The sequence below is a fragment of the Balaenoptera physalus genome (assembly GCF_965194825.1).
Source record: "Balaenoptera physalus genome assembly, chromosome: 2".
In the NCBI taxonomy this organism is placed as follows: domain Eukaryota; kingdom Metazoa; phylum Chordata; class Mammalia; order Artiodactyla; family Balaenopteridae; genus Balaenoptera; species Balaenoptera physalus.
The window spans coordinates 112,148,852-112,168,517 of record NC_138883.1 but is presented as its reverse complement, the minus strand read 5'-3'; the positions used below and the strand labels follow the sequence as shown (position 1 = coordinate 112,168,517).

Sequence of the window (19,666 nt, the reverse complement as noted above, 5' to 3'; positions counted from 1 at the left end):
GCATATTCATTTCAGTAGTGATGATCTATAAAGTTGTCTGGTTTTTTGGATTCTTTTTTGTCCTGGTTATAACATCTGCTTAATTCTTCTCTCTTAAATAAATCTTTATCATGTGTTTAGTTTTATATCTGTATGAGAGGCATGATTTTATCCTTTTTTGAAAACTATCTTTTAACAGTTCTTCTCCAAATAAATAAAAGTTAACACTGGAGTTGTCCAATAGTGGAAATGGTGAAGCTGTGAACTCCTCATCACTGGAAGTACAGAAAAGGAAACTACATTTTGGAGATTTGGTAAAAGATACCACATGCCAGAATTACAACTGCCCGTTGACTCCCCATTTTATCAGGAAATCTGGGCATTAGGACAGACATTGGGCTAGAACTGTGGTCAATGCTGGCTGCACATTAGAATCATCTGAGTGCTTTAAAAATTTAATGCCTGGGCCCTACCTCCAGAAATACTGATTTAATTGGTCTGGAGTGGGTTCTGGGTACAGTGCCAGGCTAAGCCATATTGGAGCCTAAGGCAAAGGGAAAACATCAGTATATGTTTATTTAAAATATTGATATTTTGTTCATCATGGATTTCTTGCATTAATTTTTATTTTTAACATATTGAATTACAATATTATTTATCTTTATTACTGAGGTGCTTTGGGTAAGTGCCTCACTTGCCTCACACTAATCCCAGCCCTGCCTGAGCATCTGTACTTTTTAAATCTCCTCACTCACGCCATTCTAATGGGCCGCTAGGGCTGAGAGCTATTGACTAGTTGATCTTGTCTTGCATCCTTTACTGAGCTGTCCAATATGGTAGGCACTAGCTACATGGGGCTACTGAGAACTTGAAATATTAATAATCGAAACTGAGTTGTGCTGTAGCTTTTAAAGACTTAGTACATAAATGTAAAGTATCTTATTAATTTTTATACTGATTACATGTTGAAGTGATAATATTTGTTTTCTTTTTGGGGAGCATCCTTTTCTTGACACTAATTTCTGAGTCAATCAGGTTATGCTGCATCATTAAAAAAACAAACAATTCTTAGTCTGTGTAACAAAAAAGTTGGTTCTTGCTCATACTCCATTTCCCACATGGGTCGGCGTGGATCTCTGGTCCCTGTAGGTACACTCAGGGCTGAAGGAGGCTCCAGCTCAGTGTTCTTCCAGGATTTCCAAGGCAGGAAAAAGGCTATGGCGACTCATAGAGTGGCTCTTAAAGGTATAAAAAGGACATATATCATTCTGTTCATATTTCACTGGTCAAAACAAGTTACATGGCCACGTCTGACTTCAGGGAGAGGGTGGAGGAAGTACAATTCTGTTATGTGCCTGGAAGGAGGAGAATCAGAACATTTTGAACAGCCTTAATGATTGCCACCACGGCAATCCCTTGGCCCGAGGAAGTGATTGCTGGTGGTTGTGGAGCTATTTAGGATCATGGCACACTGCCTATGTATGTGCGAGACCAGCCCTGCCACACTGTCGCAGGCAGTAAACATGACACTTTTCTCCATATGGCTTTCATTACAAGTTCATTTCATTAGGAAATCAGTGGGGGTATTCTGTAGCATTACAGAAATACCAGGAATGAGACCCACCGAGTTGGTTACAAACTCAGCAATGCGTCCTTCCAATATTCAGCAAGGAAAAATAAACTCAAAGGGTGATCTCATTTCCCTCTTTTACCCCTAAGATTTTGGACAAGAAACATCATGTGAAATTCTATGATGATAATGGGAAGAAGAACATAATGTTGAGAATAAGGACTTTGAGGATTCTTCTTTTGGTAGCAACGACACTGATGTATTGTTAATGTTGCTTCTTTTTCTGGAAAGAGCCACCCACATTAAATTTGACCGAGAGTGGAAGCAGGTGGCATAGGTAACACTGGAATTAGGGTAAGTGATCTTCTTTTTAGACTCAGAATAACCCAAGGAGGCAATAAAATTTTAGGGAAGTTAATTGTTAGACATAACTTTTTTTTCTTTTGTAAGGTGGAGATAGTCATGGGGGTTATGGAGAAGTTTGCGCTTCTTCAGCTGAAGAATACACAAGAATTACCTAGGTGGAATATTTTATTTGAAATGGATCCCAGAATTCTTGGACTGGATTGGTAATAATATTTTAGAAACATACATAGTTAGTGGGAAACAGTCCTTAGGGGGAAAAAAGTGCATAGGGAATACGCTGGTGTAAGAAAAAGAATCATATTTAACTTTACAGACAATTATGGATTAAGGCATTTCATAAAATGCCTGGCTGTGTGACCTGGGGAAAGTGCTTAAACTCTTCAAACATAAATTCCTCACTGCAATATGGTAGAAATAACAACTTCTTACAGGAGAGATATGAAGATGAAAGAGATAATAAAGTAATAGTGCTTAGCTCAGTGCCAGCACATAGTAGGTGCTTGGTAAATGCCTCTCCAAGAAAAGGCATCGGAGAGAACAAGTGGAGAGTTCTGACAAGGGGGGGACCCCAGTGTCTGAAAAGATGAGAATACATCTTAGGAAAAATAGAACAAGGACATTGTTAGAGAATTTCCAAATTTTCCAAGTAGTCACATGTCTCCTCCTTCTTACCTCAGATTTTTATGATTCCATTTCTCCTCTCTTCTTGTACTTTTGTTTATTATTTGCTCTTTTTCTTTCTATTTATCCCCTCCTACCTTATTTTTATAGATTGTTCCAGTCTCTGGATTTTATCCTCTCTATTTTCTTCTGTTATCTTTTTCTTCTTCATATTGTTCCGTCACTCCGTCACCCCCAATCTATATTTCTCTTTCTCTTCCTGTTCATCTTTCATCCTTTATACGTTGTTTAGCACAGTTGACCTGGAGGCAGAGTCTACGAAATATGCCTGTCAGTTCTTCTGTGCCCCTCTGCCCTTTCTTCATTCTCCTTACCCTCAGTGGAACCCCTTCCTCTGCACCATCCACTGTTTCCCCTGGGCCTTAGTAGCCTGTTTCCTGTACTAAAATTTCTTCTTAGAAATGAATCTGATCAGCTCAGAGCCACAAAGGTGTAAATAACTTGTAAAGTTTGGTGCTTTACTTTTCCCAGGAGTACTAGAACTTCAATCAAGTACAAAGCCTTCAGCCAAAGAAATAAATCTCTAATAATAATCTTGGGCAATAGAAAGTTATGGAGCCCGTTTTCTTTTCAGCAGGAGACTTTCCCTGCCAAATATGCCCACTCACAGAGCTTGTTCTGCTTTGATATTTTAGAAGAAAATAAAATAAGTTGATTCAGATAAAGCTAGAGTTAGATTTAGCCACCTTCTGGCACATGTAAGTCTAATTAATTTAGGGTTAAAAACTACAGTTGACCCTTGAACAACATGGGTTTGAATTGCATGGGTCTACTTATATGCAAATTTTTTTCGACAGTAAATACTACACTACTACACATCCGTTGTTAGTTGAATCCTTGGATGCCGAACTGTGGATACAGGGGGCCAACTATAGCGTTACACTTGAATTTTCGATTATGTGGAGGGTCAGCGCCCCTAACTCCGGCATTGTTCAAGGATCAACTGTATTTAATTCCAAAGAGATTGTGTTGAGCAGATGTAATAATTAATTTCAGATAAATCAGTTCAATCTGTCCTTTTCATTCTTTCTATATTTTATCAATTTTTATGTAATTTGCAAGGGAATATGAGCTTCATTTTATGTGTTTGCAGTCAGCATGAATCAGTCTAATCAAAAGGCGTTATGCACCCTGACAGTGCCCTACAGTGTGCTGGGGATTGCCAAGTGTCAGCCAGTCATCCTATTCACTGTTGGCCCTGTGCCTAAGGTCCATATGCTTTTCAAGGGCCTATAACAATATGTGAACCCTGAAAAATTCTATTTGTTTTCAAATATGAAAAACAAAAATTAATAAATATGGAACTGAGTATCTACAAATCAAAACATTTGATCAATTGGTTATTGCTCAATTCTTTGTCATTATCTATACATTATATTTAATGTGAGAGGTGAATATATTTTAATATGTTTGATGTGATGTAGGAAGGGTGTTCCACAAGAGCACATAGGGTCACTCAGGTCTTAGAATAGCCCTCTAAGAATTTCAGATGTGAAGATCTGAATCAAAGTGCAAAATCATGAAATTATTTCTCAGAGTAGTATGAATCTCTAGGCACAAAATGGAGGTTCTAGTTTAAGTAGGAGATATTACATCCCACTTTGCCCCCATCCAGCTACACTAAGGATGAAGAAGCTGGGTAGGGGCCATCAATGTCACTGGAAATAGACCAAAAATGGGGGAAAGTGTTTTTGTTTTTTTTAAAATCAGAACTCCTCCTAGAAAGAAACTATGGTATGTAGGTAGAAGGATGCTATGGATTGAATTGTGTATCACCCGCCCCCCCCCCCGCCCCATTCATATGTTTAAGCCCTAATCCCCCATGTGAATGTATTGGAAACAGGGACTTTAAGGGAATGGTTATGGTTAATGAGGTCATAAGGGTGGAGCCCTGTTCAGTTAGAACTTGTGTCCTTCTAGAAGAGGTTACAGAGACATCAGAGATTGCTCTTTTCCCGCCGTGTTAGGACACAGCAAAAAGGCAGTTATCGTGCAAGTCAGGAAGAGTCCTCACAGGGAACTGAATTGATCGGCAACTTCACCTTGGATTACCCAGCCCCCAGGACCGTGAGAAATACATTTCTGTTGTTTAAACCATCTTGTATATGGTGCTTTGTTACAGCAGCCCAAACAGACTAAGAGGATATTTATTAGTAAGCAGCTTTGGGTGGGGTCAGAAAGCTCAGGACATGCTTCAAGATTAAGAGATGGTCCCCCAAATTACTCCTAAGTCTGGTGAGCTACAGGGTTTTTGCTTTACTAAGTTCGGTGTACAAGTTTGGGGTCAGAGATCAACTTCCCAAGACCAAGTGCCAGCCCCTGCCCTTCCCCAAGCAGCACTCAACCTTCCTCTAAATACATGTCAAGCCAGTGTTTAAAGAATATCTGTTTGAAGGTGCATCAAATTATTAGCTGCCTAGATCACCCACAGGCCCGTATTTGGTCCAGCCTTGGCCAGCTGTCACCCTTCATACCTCAATATCGTAGCCGATGCCATGGGCCTTACACATCTGGAGGAAAACATAGTGGAAAATCAGAGAGAGATTGTCGTGCCTCAGCTGGGTGCTCATCACCGCACAGCGACTGGTTGCCAGTGACTGGAGAAGAATCACAACTGAATGTCAGACTCTTTACTAAATATGTAAATAAACTTTTAATTTTAGAATAATTGTGGATTAAGACAAAGGTTGCAAAGATAATACAGAGAGTTCCTGTATAGCCCACACCCAGTTCCCCTACTGTTAACATCGTACATTGATGTGGTACCTTCGTCACAACTAAGGAACCAAATTGCCACATTACTATTAAGTCCATACTTTATTTGGATTTCATTAGTTTTTCCCTAATTTTCATTTTCTGTTGCAGGATCCCCTCCAGGACAGCACATTATATTTAGTTGTCATGTCTCCTTAGGTTCTTCTGGGCTGTGACAGTTTCTCGGTCTTGCCTGACAGTTTTGAGGAGTACTGATCAAGTATTTTGTAGAATGTCCCTCAATTTGTGTTTGTCCGATGTTTTTCTCATGATTAGATGGGGGTTGTTGGTTTTGGAGAGAAGGACTACATAGGTAAACTGCCGCTTTCATCACCTCATATCAAGAATACATATATCAACATGATTTATCACTGTTGATGCCGACCTTGGTCACCTGGCTAAGGTAGTTTTCATCAGGTTTCTTGCTGTAAAGATACCTTCCCCCTTTTTGCTATTCGGCAGCAAATCACTAAGTGCACTCCACCTCCTTGAAGGGACCAATGTTAGAATTTTAATTCCAACTGCTTTCTTTGTTTGGGAAATTGCTATTCTATATCTTGCTTGCCTATCAATGAGAGCTATCCCAAAAAGACTGGTTACAGTAGGTCCAAAGTATTTCAACTATAATATCTCCTAAAATATTTAAAATTTAATATGTGCAAAAGAAAGTATTGAATCCCAATAGTTTTGTAGCATGTCCTTTGTGAAATATGATATTTGCCTTTGACAATTATCTCTGTTTGTCCTTGGGTAAATGGAAATTTGGAGAACTGCACATAGAGCCATGGCGAACCTTAGGGCATAGAAAATGGCGATGCCTGGACCAGATTTTGAACTTTGGAGACTCTCAGGTGCTGGGCAACCAGGTGCCTGATCGCATGCAGTGACTTGAAATAGGAGAAGGAAAAGGAGGTGCAGCTGGTTCACAGCTGGCTGCAAGGATCCTAATGACCTGACACATTGTCTTTTGTGAAACCCCAGGCTCTCTCTCTGTCTCTGAGCTAATGCAAGGAAACTGGGGCCAACTGAGTGAGTGCCCAGCGGAGAATGAACATTTCCCCACCTGCATCTCTCTCTCTCTCTCTCACACACACACACACACACACACACACACACACTCAGATTTCATGTTCACCCTTTGTGACATATGTCCCCCACATATTGTGTCTTTTCCTTCCACATTTACGTAAAGTAGTGTATCTGATGGTTGCGTTATCAACAGTAGTAATTAAGCCCATTCTTCCCACACATAAGCAGGATCCACATCTACAAAAATGTTAGGCTCCCCCAGGCTAATGCATCGAGTTGTGCACCTCCATTGGTATTGTCCCACTGGGAGCCATTGGGGATTCTATTTTTACAAAAGAAAATCTATTTGACCCTCTATGCCTCACAACTGTGCTTTGTTATCACCCTGACCTATCATGAGTTGTTCCCCTGTCTGGCTCCCTTACACGACTGGGAGTTTTCTGAGGGCAGGCACTGTTTGGTTTCTGAATCCCCAGGCTGGACATGATGCTAGCATTCAGTGTTTCTTGAATGAAAGAAAGAATGGATACATGAAATAGGGTAAGTGGATTGCACTTCTCTCTGACTTAAGAGACACTTCAAAGGATGTAATTCAGGGGACTTGCAGTCACTGAGCACTTTGGGGCAGAAGAAGAGATTGATTCACAAAACAGAGGACAGTCACACCATCCCTAGAGAATGACAGCTCAGGACAGTCATCCCAGGCCTTGCCCCTAGAGGACATCTTTTGGAGGACAACGTAGCTCTGGTGGACCTGACAGGGATTATTGGTGGGGTAACAAGAACTGGTTAAGTGAAATTCTGGCTCAGCTATGTAGTCAGTCTGGAGGAATGTGACTGCCAGGCCTGCTTGCCCTGCCGTGTCAGGCTGTGCCATGCTCCTGCCTTCACAATGGAGGCCCAGAAGCCCGAGCTTTTGTGTATGGAAGTGAACTGTAAATACTCTGGAATTCCATTGTAGTTACTGAGCATGTAATTGCGTGGTAATTACCATGAATTCACAAGATAATTCCAAGGTTATTTTTGTCTTCTAAACCTGTCTTATGCTGCTATAGTATATAAACTAGCAAACCCAAGATCAGGACCCAGTCAGCGAGGGAGAGAGGTAGGCAGGCATCTGGTAGCAGGATCCAGCTCAGTGCTGTGTATCTTGGCTCCAAAGCAAGGCAGAAGAGCTCACTGTCCAGTATTACTGGACAGCAAGTAAGGACAGGCTGTCCTGAGGTTTCTTTTGCTCTACGGAGACAGACTGCAATTCCCCCTCCTCCCAGTCCTGGGCTTGTGATTCATAAGGAATCGGAAAGAAAAGCCAGGATATTTGGTGTATGTCTCCAAGCGACATCTTCTTTTCCACGACCATCACCGTCCTAGTCCAGACCATTATGGCCTGGAGGGCAGCTTCTTCTTTCTACTAGGGAGGTGGGGTTGCAAGCAGAATTCTATAGTGGAAAGGTTATACAGTGTCAGACTCACTGAAGTTCAAAACCTCACTAGGCCACTTACTATATGTGTGATCTTGAATATGTCATTTAACTTCCCTGACTTTTGATGATTCAATAAGCACCTAGCACCTGATACAGTAGCTACTATTGTTGTTGCTGTTTCTTTGAAAACATCTGCAGGGCCTGGAGCATTGTAGATCTACACCAAATGTAATTTTCCAGGCTATTCCTGCCCCCACTGGTACCTGGGATTCTGAGCATTACTACCAGATGGAGCATTTCCCAAACTCAGGTTGGTCAATGCTCAGAAATCTTCAGTGTCTCCTCTTTGCCTTCAAAATGAAATCCAGACACCTGGCTTGGCTGGAAGACTCTCCCAAACTTTCTCAGTGGACTGCTCCAACCACTTCTCCCACTTCCCTCTTCCCAGATTCTCTGCCCCAGCCCAACTGGTTCATAACAGACCACGGGCTCTCTTCGGCTGCTGTCCTTTCCGCTGGGGGAGGTCTCCCTCTCCTTGCCATGGTGACTGCCTTAGTCTTTAAGGCCAGACCAAGTTCTACGTTCTTAGTAAAGCATCCTCTGTCCCCGCCTGTCCACAGTTGTTTCTCCTAAGAACTCCAGCAGCAGGTTAAGGGACTGTCACCTAAATGGCACTTAAATGAGACCTTGTGGTTTTTCCTTGTGTATGTGCTATCTATTTTATATTTTTTTTCAACTCCTCAAGGACAGGGACTTTGTCAAATGTCTCTGTATCCTGGATGCTTGGTGAAATTCCTGGCTTATCTTAAGTGCTTAATATATGTGTTATAATAATGCAAATAAAGATGAGCATATACAATACACCTACTTTTTTTTTTTTTTAAAGACTTAACCAACTCTGCAGTTCCTACAGGAAAAAACTGTCAATGATCTACTGTTGTCTTTTAACCAGCCTGATAGCACAGGTGACAGTATTGTCTTGAGGATTAGATGAGTTCGTAAAGACCTTGGAACAGTGTCTAGCACAGAATAAGCACTCAAAAACAAGTTAGCTCTTATTACCATTTGTTAAATAGTTTCACAAATAAGATAAATTACTTGAAAAACAAAACAGAACAACAACCAACCAGTAAATCTTTTCATCAGAAAGGGACTTGAATCAGAAAACCTGGACTTTGCTGCTTACTTAACTTTATGACCTTGGGCAGTTCACTTACCTTTGAATAGCCTTACTTTCCTAATCTGTAAAATGGGTATGATAATCCATGTCTTGTCTACTTCTTGGGGTTATCTTGGGGATCAAATAAGCTCATGTCTATTTAAAGTATAAAGCATTATACAAATGGAAAACATCATTTTTAAAAGGCTGACTTGTGTAATTGACTCTCTTCTGCTGCTGTAAAATCCATTTAGGTTTACCAAGGAAGTCATAACCTAAAGAATTTTATAGCATCGGAAGACTCCTCCACAACCATCTGGCCCATTCAGTGCTCACTGAGTCCCGGCTTAGCTCGGAGCAGATTAGGAGCCAGTGGATAATAGTAATATGCCTGCAAATAACCTCATCACACCGGGAGATGAAGCCTCCTTTGGAAGAAGAGCTTTTTCCATGGCCTCAACCAGAGACTTCTTCAGGGATGAGCTGAAGCTGTACTCTGGGGTTGGGTAATTGACTCTCAGCCAACACAAGGCAGGTTGGGTAGCACAATGCTCAGACACAAGCTTTAAAGTCTGACAGGCCTGGGCTTAATTCTGGCTCCCATACTTGCTTGTTGAGTGACCTTCCACAAGTTGCTTAACATTTCTTAACCTCAGTCTTCTTATCTAAAAATGAGCATAATAACAGCACCTGCCCCATATGTTAGGTTGTATAAAGATTCATGTAAAGCACTTAGTTAAAGAACCTGGTGAGGAGTAAAGGCTCAGTACATTTTGGATGTTATTATCATGTTATTATATGCATTATAGTTATATACTGGCCTATCTGGGTCCTTTGAAAAACTTGGAGCTCTTTGCTACTCATGCTTATATCCTCTGCGCTTAGTAGAGTGCCTGGCACAAAGAGGTGAACTTACTTCTAGTTGATTCTGGCTGAAAGTATTAACTGATAACTAAGGTGATGGCTGATGAGAACTTAACATGTGACCTGTCACAACAATATTAATCCTTTCTAAAAGATTCTGCAAGAAAAAGACCATTCAATGGAAGGCTGTGGAACAGAGGGATGGGCCCTTCCTATGTCCCCTTACAGGAAAAATTCCCTGTCCCCAGTACCCCACTGTGCATGACACTGCCTGGGCCAGGCTTGATACAGAGCCCTACTCTATAGGCCCCATAAAATCAAATGCCTTAGGAGACCCTGGGGGTCATTTAGGGTTCCCTTATTTTATAAACAAGGAAACTGAGGCCAGAGAGAGGATCAGAATTCATGACCCCTGACTTAGAGCAGTGTTGTCCTCTCCAAATTCCCACTGGCCACATTTGGAATGTGTGGGAATTTCAGAGGTTAGCCTTTTCTAATAAAACAAGGGGGAAGAAATAGAAGGCAAAATATTATTGGTAGAAGTCTAGTTTTATTAAACTACCTTTCTAAATCACAATCTAACAAGAATGCTTCAAGCCAAATAAAGAAAGCTCGAAATACTCCTTTTCACTGGAGAATATAATTTTGCTTCAGCCACAATTTAAATTGATTTAGTTCTGAGCACCAGCACTTGAAGTGTGGAGCATATTCTATTTTCGCCATGATACTTGTTTTGACAGTGATGCATTTCAGTTGACATAGTTGAAATCCTTATGTAATAAATCTCTGCCTGAAAATTAATCATGTTTATAATATTCTGAGAATTAATAACACCCATTGCTCAAATCATTAACTTAAAAAAGGAGCTTCCAAAATCTGTTCTCGGCAGTAAGGGACCACAAATAAATGAATGTTTGATAAAATAATCCAAGTAGCAGTTTAACAAGCGTAAACTTGAATGTGGTTGCAATAACATAGAACTATTGTTTAAGGGTTGGCAGAGGCTGATGAGTTTCTTATTTCAGTTACGAAGCAGGCATCCACATGCATAATGAACTGCTCTCTGAATTATTAATGTGTTGCTTATTTAGCCTCATCTGTCTAGAAGATAACGTATCCTAACTCTAATGAGTGAGTGGTTTTGTACATAATTACAGTAGCAGCAGTAGTGGGGAAATGCGTGCCTTCAAAGAAGGAGTTCTAAAAATAAAGTCATCACATAAACTCTGTTGTTGCATTCTATCAAAATCAAACCCGAAGCATTTGAGAATTCATAATAAATTACAGGAGACAGAATCATTATTAACATCATAATTTAACACAAAAGGTTTTACTTAATCATTCATTACAGATCATGTGCTGTTAAAATGCTTATAAATGACTGGGGTTGTTTTAAGATGTTTGCAGAGATGGTCCCTTTTGGCCACTCACCAACTGTGGTATCGAGGGTCCACCAAGAGAGAGGAAGAGTAAAAAACGGACAGAAAAGGGTAGCAATTTACGTCCAGTCTGACAGAACGTTAATTAAAAGTTAAAAAGCCGTTAGGTGACTCCTTTTCATTTTCAAAACATGTACATCTGGGACTCATCCGATCTTGTTTCCACCTTCAAGGGGTTATTTGTGGAGGACACTGGATCAGAAGCCCACGCACCTGGTCTAACCGGGTCTAAATGAGAGTGGTTTGCCACCTGTTTCTAATAAGGGGACAGTGGCTCTTAGAGTTCAGAAAAGTTTTTGCTTTTCCCCTGCACAGCGTATTATCTAAAGGAATAGGCCCAAACTGGACACCTTTTAGAGGCATTTGTTCTGAATGTGCCCTCATTATCACTGTAGTCATATCTGTGTACTTCCTTTTTCTTGTCTTCAAAGGGGGCTGTCGACTGACTGTAAACCTGATGGCATCACAGTCTGTTTACACTTGTTCAGGAGCTTCAGTTTGGTTGTAAATCGTACTGTGTGTGCACGCGTGCGGGCGTGATTCTTTTAAAACTTACCTGTCACACATGCACATACACATAGGAGCACGTGTGTGCACACACATGCACAGTGGCACCAGGGTTAGAACCTCCATGTATCTTTCTAAAACCAAAAGCACTTTCAATTTATCCCTACATCAGAAAACCTGAATAGCTCTTCTTCAGTGATTGTAGAGACATTTGAATTATTGAAGATCATAATGTGTCCCTCTTGTGTGTGGGCAATTCCTAAAAGTGTTTAAGACTCTTGATCACAGGAGAATTCCTGTATGTCACCTGTAGCTAGGATTGAAATCTATAGGCAAGATGGGGAAGATGGGAGAGTGCTTCTGATTCACAGTACAACTTCTGCTTACAGCCTTCTGAAGCAACATACTTAAATGCAGCAAATTGTCTTTGGAAGTCTTGCGTTGAATATTAACTCAGCTTCCAGCTTCCTTTTGGAAATGGCATGGAGATAGGTTCACTAAGCCAGAAGGTGTCAAGTTCTACTGCTGTCCCTCCCTCTGGCACTGAACTTAGGGTCTTGTAGGTCCCTTTGGTGAGGACAGAGGCCACAGGTGGGACCGAACCTGGGAAATTCCTAGCAAGGTCCTGGGACCTAATTAAAAGAGGCCTGTTTCTCATTCCTAGTCCAACTCTGCTTCTCTTCTTAATAAGCAAAGAGATCTAAGGGATTCCCATGAGCAATGGTACCTCATAGGACAAGTGGATTGAGCAGGAGAAGGAGGCTGTCGCCTGAGCCCCCCAAGACATCTGGCACCCTCTCCAGTTTACCCTTCCAAGTGTACACTGAGTTCCTGCCAAGGAAGGTGATGTGGGGATCCTGGGCAGAGTCAAACAAGTGTTCTTTAAATCCAGAGGTGTCTCTTGGACCCAAAGAGACTCAACAGAGAGGCAGGAGATGCTGCTCTGAAAAGATATCTCTAGGGCACTGGAGTGGGGGTCCTATTAACCACTGGCATTCCTCTTTTATCTGCTTGACATATTTGGACCTCAAGTAGAGCTTCATTTGCAAAAAGGGCACGAAGCCCACTATTTTAAGAGAAGGCAGAAGAAAGCCTCTGGCATTGTCGGAGCAGCTGTGGCTTGAGCCCCAGTCTGCTCTCATATCCCACCTACAGGAAGGGCCATCTGGTCCTCTTGAACTTTGCTCTCCTTCCCCAGGACCAACCTAGCCCACTGTCCCCACAGAGGTTTGCCCTTTGTTATCCAGGGTCCTGAAGTTGGTAAACCTGAAACAGTCCCAGGACTACTGCCTCTAGCCCCCTAGACATGGCCTAGTGATGAGAATGGGGGATTGGGCTACAGATCACAAGGGGCCTCATTAACCAAGCTGAGAAGTTGGGATTTTCCTGAAGATGACAGGAGTCATTTCAAAATCATAAGTAGGGGAGCAGCATGCTCAGATTCACTTTTCGCTTTAACCACCTTGTCAGGAGGCAGGGAGTCTTAATGAGAAGCTATTGTAACACTAGTGTGAGACCATGAAAGCTGAAATGAAGGCAGTATCTTTGGCGGGGGAAGGAGGGGTCAGAGTTGAGGCATTTTAGCAGCTAGCATCAACATGAGCTGGTTGCTGACTGGATGTGGTGATACAGGATGAGTGACCAGCTTCTGGCCCGACCCACCAAGAGGAAGTATAGGGGAGGAGAGACGGTGAGTGCAGTTTTGGGTAGATTGAGCCTTGAGGACTCTGAGACATTCTGTTGAATATTGAATCTAGGAGTCTGAGGCTCAAAAAAGAGACTGGGGCTAGAAAAATACCGGTTTTGTTGGAAGCTTCTGGTAATTGAAGCAGTGGGTATCGATGTACTTGCCCCGGGAAGCGAGCTGAGAAGAGAATGGAGGGGAACACACAAACATCCAGCCCTGGAAAGCCCCATGTACTTTCGTCCTTCCACGTAGTGCTTGCCCTTTCTGGACGCCACCTCCCCTTTCCTCCATTCATGTACCAGAAGCCCATTTTGGTAGGTTCAAAGACTTGCCTGAGATTCTTTCTTCTCTCTGAACCCATAGAGCCTGGCACACAACCAGAGCTCAGTAATGGCAGGTGAGTATTGCTGACACTGAGGAGAATCAGGAAGCATCGGTCGCTTACCGGCATTGCCGCAGCGTTTAGGTGGCTCATTTTCTTGTCTTTCTTGGGAACAAAGCGGGGCACTTCAAGGGTGCGCAAACTGCAATCCAGGTGGCCGTTGGTCAAGTATAAGGTGAGCTGAGTCAGGGCCAGCTGGTCACTGTATGAGAGGTTGAGGCCTGTTGCCCACACCTGAGTAGAACAGGAGCCAAAGAAGTGAGGGTGTGATGAGCCACCAGGAGAGAAGGCCCCCACCACCTCTGACCACCCCAAACCACACCAGACCCAACTACAACAGTGAACACGTGACTTAACGGAGTAGATGTTTTTGCTTCTGTTTCTCCTTCGTTCAACTGAGGGAGAGAGTCTCCAGTCTGATTCTCGTCAGAAGATTTAAGGTTCTTGTGGGAGGTTACACAATTGGAAATACCTGTCCAAGCTAATCTGATGGAGAGGCCCGGTTCCGAAAGGCTCATGTGCACTTTTATTTTTCTGCCTGTGGTTTGTCACTTCTAAAGTAGCCAGTGCAATGCTTGCTACTGAGAAATGAAGCTGGATGGGAACTCCAGAGGATGGGGAGTTCAAGCAGAGCAGACAGAGGGGGAAAGAGTGAGTACATATTAGAAAAAGGCAGTTTGCCCTGAGTGCGTAAATAATAGAAAAGGGCAGTTTGCCCTGGCTTCAGAAAAAGCAGTGCTGGCTTCTCTGGGAAACTCAACATGATTCTTAAGGGAAACTTAGGGTTGGCCTACACGCCTTAACTCTACCACTATTTTTACCTTAAGGGTGCAGGAAAGTCACTTCACCCACCCTACAATGTCACAGTATCCTCAACAGGGAAAGGAAGATAGCAACCACCCTAGCTGAATCCCAGGGTCATTAGAAGGATACTATGATGCAATAGAAATTAACATGCTTTGATAAACAGATATATATAAGCAATAAGTTACTCTAAGCTACTAGATAATTGAGTAATGTCCATTAACACCTTTGACAGATACTTAACTGAGCATCTACTATGTGCTAAACTGCTGATGGCAAAGTGGGTCATATGGTACCCTCTCTCCTCTCCTGTGGCAGACCGTCCTTAATTTCTCTTGTCACCCCTCACCCCTACACTGAATCCAGAAGCACCCCCAGAATCCTCCTGAGTTCAATGCTCAAGGCATATTATTGTGCTAGTTATCCGAGTGTAAAAGGTAAAGAGACACATCAAGAATGGGAAGACAGATAGAATCATACTCAATTGATTACAACACAATGAATACTTGATATGATAAAGGGATGGAACAAAGTAGTACCAAAGCAGAGAAAGAACAGACAGGCTGAGTTTGTCTAGTTTGAACTCAGGGCTGCATCATAGAGAAGGTAACATCTGAGCTTTGACAAGCAACACAAACATGACCAATTCCCATGTATCAAGTACCTACAGTGTGCCAGGTGCTTCACAAACATCTTAGATCTTTATAATAACCTTAAAAATAACAGCTCCATGTCATGGATAAAGAAACAGAGGTTCAGAGAGGTACCCATGTCCACACAGCTAGGAAGTGGTGGTGCTGGGATCTGAATCCAGTTCTGCCTGGCTCCAAGTCCACCCTCTGCCCTTTCCCTGCTGGTGGAGATGGCATTAATCCTGGCCCAGCGAATCCTTACCCAGGACTAGTTTCCCACTCACACTAAAAGCTAAAGCTGCAGAGGATCAAAACGTGTTCTTGTTTAATATATCCATGCCATGGAAATGTCTTGTGGAGAAAACATGAAGTATTGTGTTTCTGGAGTATGCTGTAATTAGCAGTAATGCCTTTTCACTGTAGGAAGTTGGAAACGAACACATTTTCATGAAGACTTGATTAAACAGTTTTTCCCCTTAGAAGGCCTACATGTGCCCCCCACACCAACTCGGTGTGTTAAAATACAGAATACATCTGCCCTAGAGTGGACTCCTCTCAAACAAATCTAGCAGTGAGTGACTTGAGTAAGCATGGAATGTAAATGGCATCATTATAAGGATATTAAGAGGTCAGGCTGTCAAGGCCCCTTGCTAAACTGATGCTAATTTCAGGAGTCATATTCGCACAGTAATGCCCTTTTATAATAGCAAATAAATCACATTTGCAACAATTGTTAAAAACTAACTGCCAAGGATCTGTTGCAGTTGTAAATATCCTATTTGTCAACTTAAATATTTCCTGCTGTATTGCATAAAATGCAAATCAGATGGGGACAGCTACTTTTCCTTAATACAAGAAAGTGAACTTGCTGTTCTTACATGTCTGGCATTTTTTTCCAGAGCTTCTGTTTTGATGTTTCAGTGTCCTTGATCAAAGAGAAATGCATATAACAAACATTATTAATATTATGATAATAATATTGATGTCTTGGTGATGAGGATTTTAGTGGGAAGGCAACCAAGGAGTCAGAGAGCCTTAATCTGGCCCTCACAAAGAGTGCAAACTTTAATGGTTATTTAAGCTCTCTCAATCTCAGTATCCTTAAGTGTAAAAGGCAGAAATGATAATACTACCACAATGGGTTTTGAAAACAAAATAGAATAAATGCACATAAAATTCCCTTGCATGTTATAAAGTTCAATACAGATGTTATTGATGATTACTAAACATTTCCTTTAAGAGGAGTAGAATCTTAGGAGACTTATTTTCAGTTGCCTATGTAGTTATTAGATTGCTTCATTTAATAGCTGTTTTCTCCATTCATAATCATTGTGTTCAACCTCACAACTCAGTCCAGTAGGTGGTTAGGTTTGAACAAAGTTGGTATTACTGTATCTCAATTTGACAGATGAGGATACTGAGATCAAAAAGTGGTTTCGTGGTTTGCCTAAAATCATAGAGCGTAGGCCAGAACTCTGGTCTTTCTGTAGACACAAAGTGTTTTTGCTACCCCCGGCTTCCCTAACTCCTTGTCACAAAGGAAATAGAACAAATTTCTTCACGCCTTTTCCTCAACAGCAGGCTTGCCTGAATTGCTCAGATAATTGTGCTGTTCTCCATCTGGTTTTTCCATTGAAGACACCGCCTGAGGCATCTTTGTTTTGCGGACAGGGGTTCCCATTTCCCCCTCTAGACTGTCAGCCCTTTAGGGGAAGCTGCTGAGTCTTTGTCTTCTGACAGCTCGCAGTGTCTGGGGCAGGCTGGCTCCCAGCAGGGCACAGCAGCGCCTCTGATGTTTCACTGTGAACTCCTTCACAACCTTTCAGGGACAGGGTTTCTTGAAGCTGGTTTCAGATTCAAATGCAGCAAATATTCATTGAACATCTCCTCTGTGCCAGCCCCAGGCTTTCACACATATCTCATTTAATCCTATTCTTGATTTTGGATTTCGCTCTTAATGTTTAGAACCTAATTTCACTCTGCATCCCAATTTAGATGAGCAATGATGTACATAGAAAGGCACTACGACTGGAGATGGAGAGAAGTGGATATATTTTTCAATGTTTAGGAGGTGGCTTTGACATGACTTGTAGGACTTGAAACGCCTAGTTTGACAGGTTAATTAGTTAGATGTGAGGTTGAGGGAAAAACATCACTGAAGGTTAGCGCTGGAAAGACCCTTAAAAATCATCAAGTACAGTTGGTTTATTTTATAAGTGGAGCAACTCTAGTGTGAGAAGCAAAGTGGTTTGCCCTGGGCTTCAGAGCCACATATCAAAGGTGTGGGACAAGAAACCAAGGTGTCTCAGCTCCCAGTCATAAAGCCCTTGTTGATAGTTGTTTGACTGATATTCAAAATCCATTTTTTAAAAAATGGCTAGAACACTAGAGGGATTTACATCAAGGCCTTAAGAAGCATGAGCAACATAAAAATCTTCATCTCAGCACTATTTGTAAAACTGAAAAATTGCAGCTGTCCAACATTTGGGCATTGGATAAGGAGATAATGACACACCCAAGTGATGGGATAGTCTATGATATTATCATTAAAGACAATGATTGTGACTCACTTTTGATGATGTAGGAAGATACACAAAACAGCAAGAGAAGGATATAGTCATATGGGCAATATGACTTCAACTTTGTAAAAATAATACTATATCTAGAAAAGACTAGATGAGAATATAACAAAATGTTAACATGAGTAGATTTATGGTAAGCAAAATTATATATAGACTCTCATGTATATTCTAGATCTGCACTATCTAATATGGCAGCCACTGGCCACATGTACCTATTGAGCACTTGAAATGAGGTTGGTTCAAATTGAGATGTGCTATAAATGTAAAATACACACCAGATTTTGAAGAATGTGAAATATCTCATTAATAATATTTTATACAGATTACATGTCGAAATGATACTATTCTTGGTTATGCTGGGTTAAATAAAACACATTATGTATTAAAATTATTTCATCTTTTTTTGATTACATTTTAAAATGAGGCTACTAGAAAATTAAAAATTACACATGTGGCTCACATTCTATTTCTAATTTGATTGGTTGCAAAAAAAGTCCATTGCAACTTCAGCCAGGGGCAGGGCCAGTAGGCGTGGGATGGGGTGGGGAGAGGTGCTGCAGAGGCCCAGCTCTCTACTCCCCGACCGGACCGGCGCTGGGCTGGATGCAGTCCTCACTGCCGCTGTGTTGGGAGACTTGAGGCGGGGTGGGCGGAGCACAGGGCAGAAGGCAAACCAAGAAACTGCAACGACCTCATTGCCTTTAAACAAGCATGTGAGAACTGAAGACAGGGTCAGGCAGAGGTGAGCTTGCCCAGAATTGTTCATTCCAAGGTTCTGGGTCCTTCTTGGGCTTCAAGCTTTGGGATGAAATGGTAATAACACGCTTCTGTGTCGGGAGGTGTGGGAGAGAGGGTCCCGGTATTGAGCTCTTTTTGCCTTAGGTGCTCCAGGCAGATGGAGGCCGCCTGATCACCCCTGCTGCTTCTGCCTCTTTCCTGTGACAGGCAGGATGGATGGGTGGCAGAGGATATAGATGTGGGCAGATGTGCTAAGGCCCTACATTCTGTAACTATCTCCAAGGGCAAATGAAGTAGCAAAGAGTTTGGTCTTGCCAACCTTCTCTTATGGACATTGGTAGGTATGGGACTGAGAGACTAATTTATAGATTAAATAACATTTGTTGAAGAATCAGAGAGTTTCAGAGCTGTCAGAGTCCATGGATGTTTTGCAGACCCATCTCTAGGTTTTCTTTCCTTTTTCATCTTTATTTGTAAGGAGAAGGATCTGACGCTCCAGACAGGGTAAGTGACTTGTTGAAGGCCCTACTCTTGGTACCAGGGTCTAAGACAAATATTCATGACTCTCAGCAAAGTCACCTCTCTGGGCCACTTTCCTCGACTAATCACTGGGGATAATAGTCCTGGTGGACCCTCCCTCAGTTGCCTCTAGATGCAGCTATGAGGCTAACTGGGAAGATTCCTAAGCATGTGTAGAATTTTTTTGATTTGAAAATTTTATTTAGAACCTTTCATTCTGATAATAAATTTGGAAAAATAATCAGTAGGTTGTTCAGGATATTCATAGTGGTTTTTTTCATTCAAATTTTTAAATTGAAGTATAATTTACAATATGTTAGTTTAAGGTGTACAACATAGTGATTCAGTATTTTTACAGATTATACTCCATTTAAAGTTATTATAAAATATTGGCTATATTCCCTGTGCTGTACAATATATCCTTGTAACTTATTTATTTTATACATAATAGTCTGTACCTCTTAATCCTTTACCCCTATCTTGCTCCTCTCCCTGTCCCTTTCCCCACTGGTAACCACTAGTTTGTTCTCTATATCTATGAGTCTGTTTC

At 41.7% G+C, this 19,666-nt stretch overlaps 1 protein-coding gene across 1 annotated transcript in view; it reads right to left on the bottom strand.

Moving 5' to 3' along the window:
- The window catches only part of IQCH (IQ motif containing H), a 221,912-nt gene that overhangs the window by 25,391 nt on the left and 176,855 nt on the right, over positions 1 to 19,666 (bottom strand). The window contains 2 exon segments of the mRNA XM_082449136.1: positions 5,071 to 5,193; positions 13,905 to 14,075. Of these exon segments, the coding sequence (XP_082305262.1) occupies positions 5,071 to 5,193; positions 13,905 to 14,075 (294 nt within the window).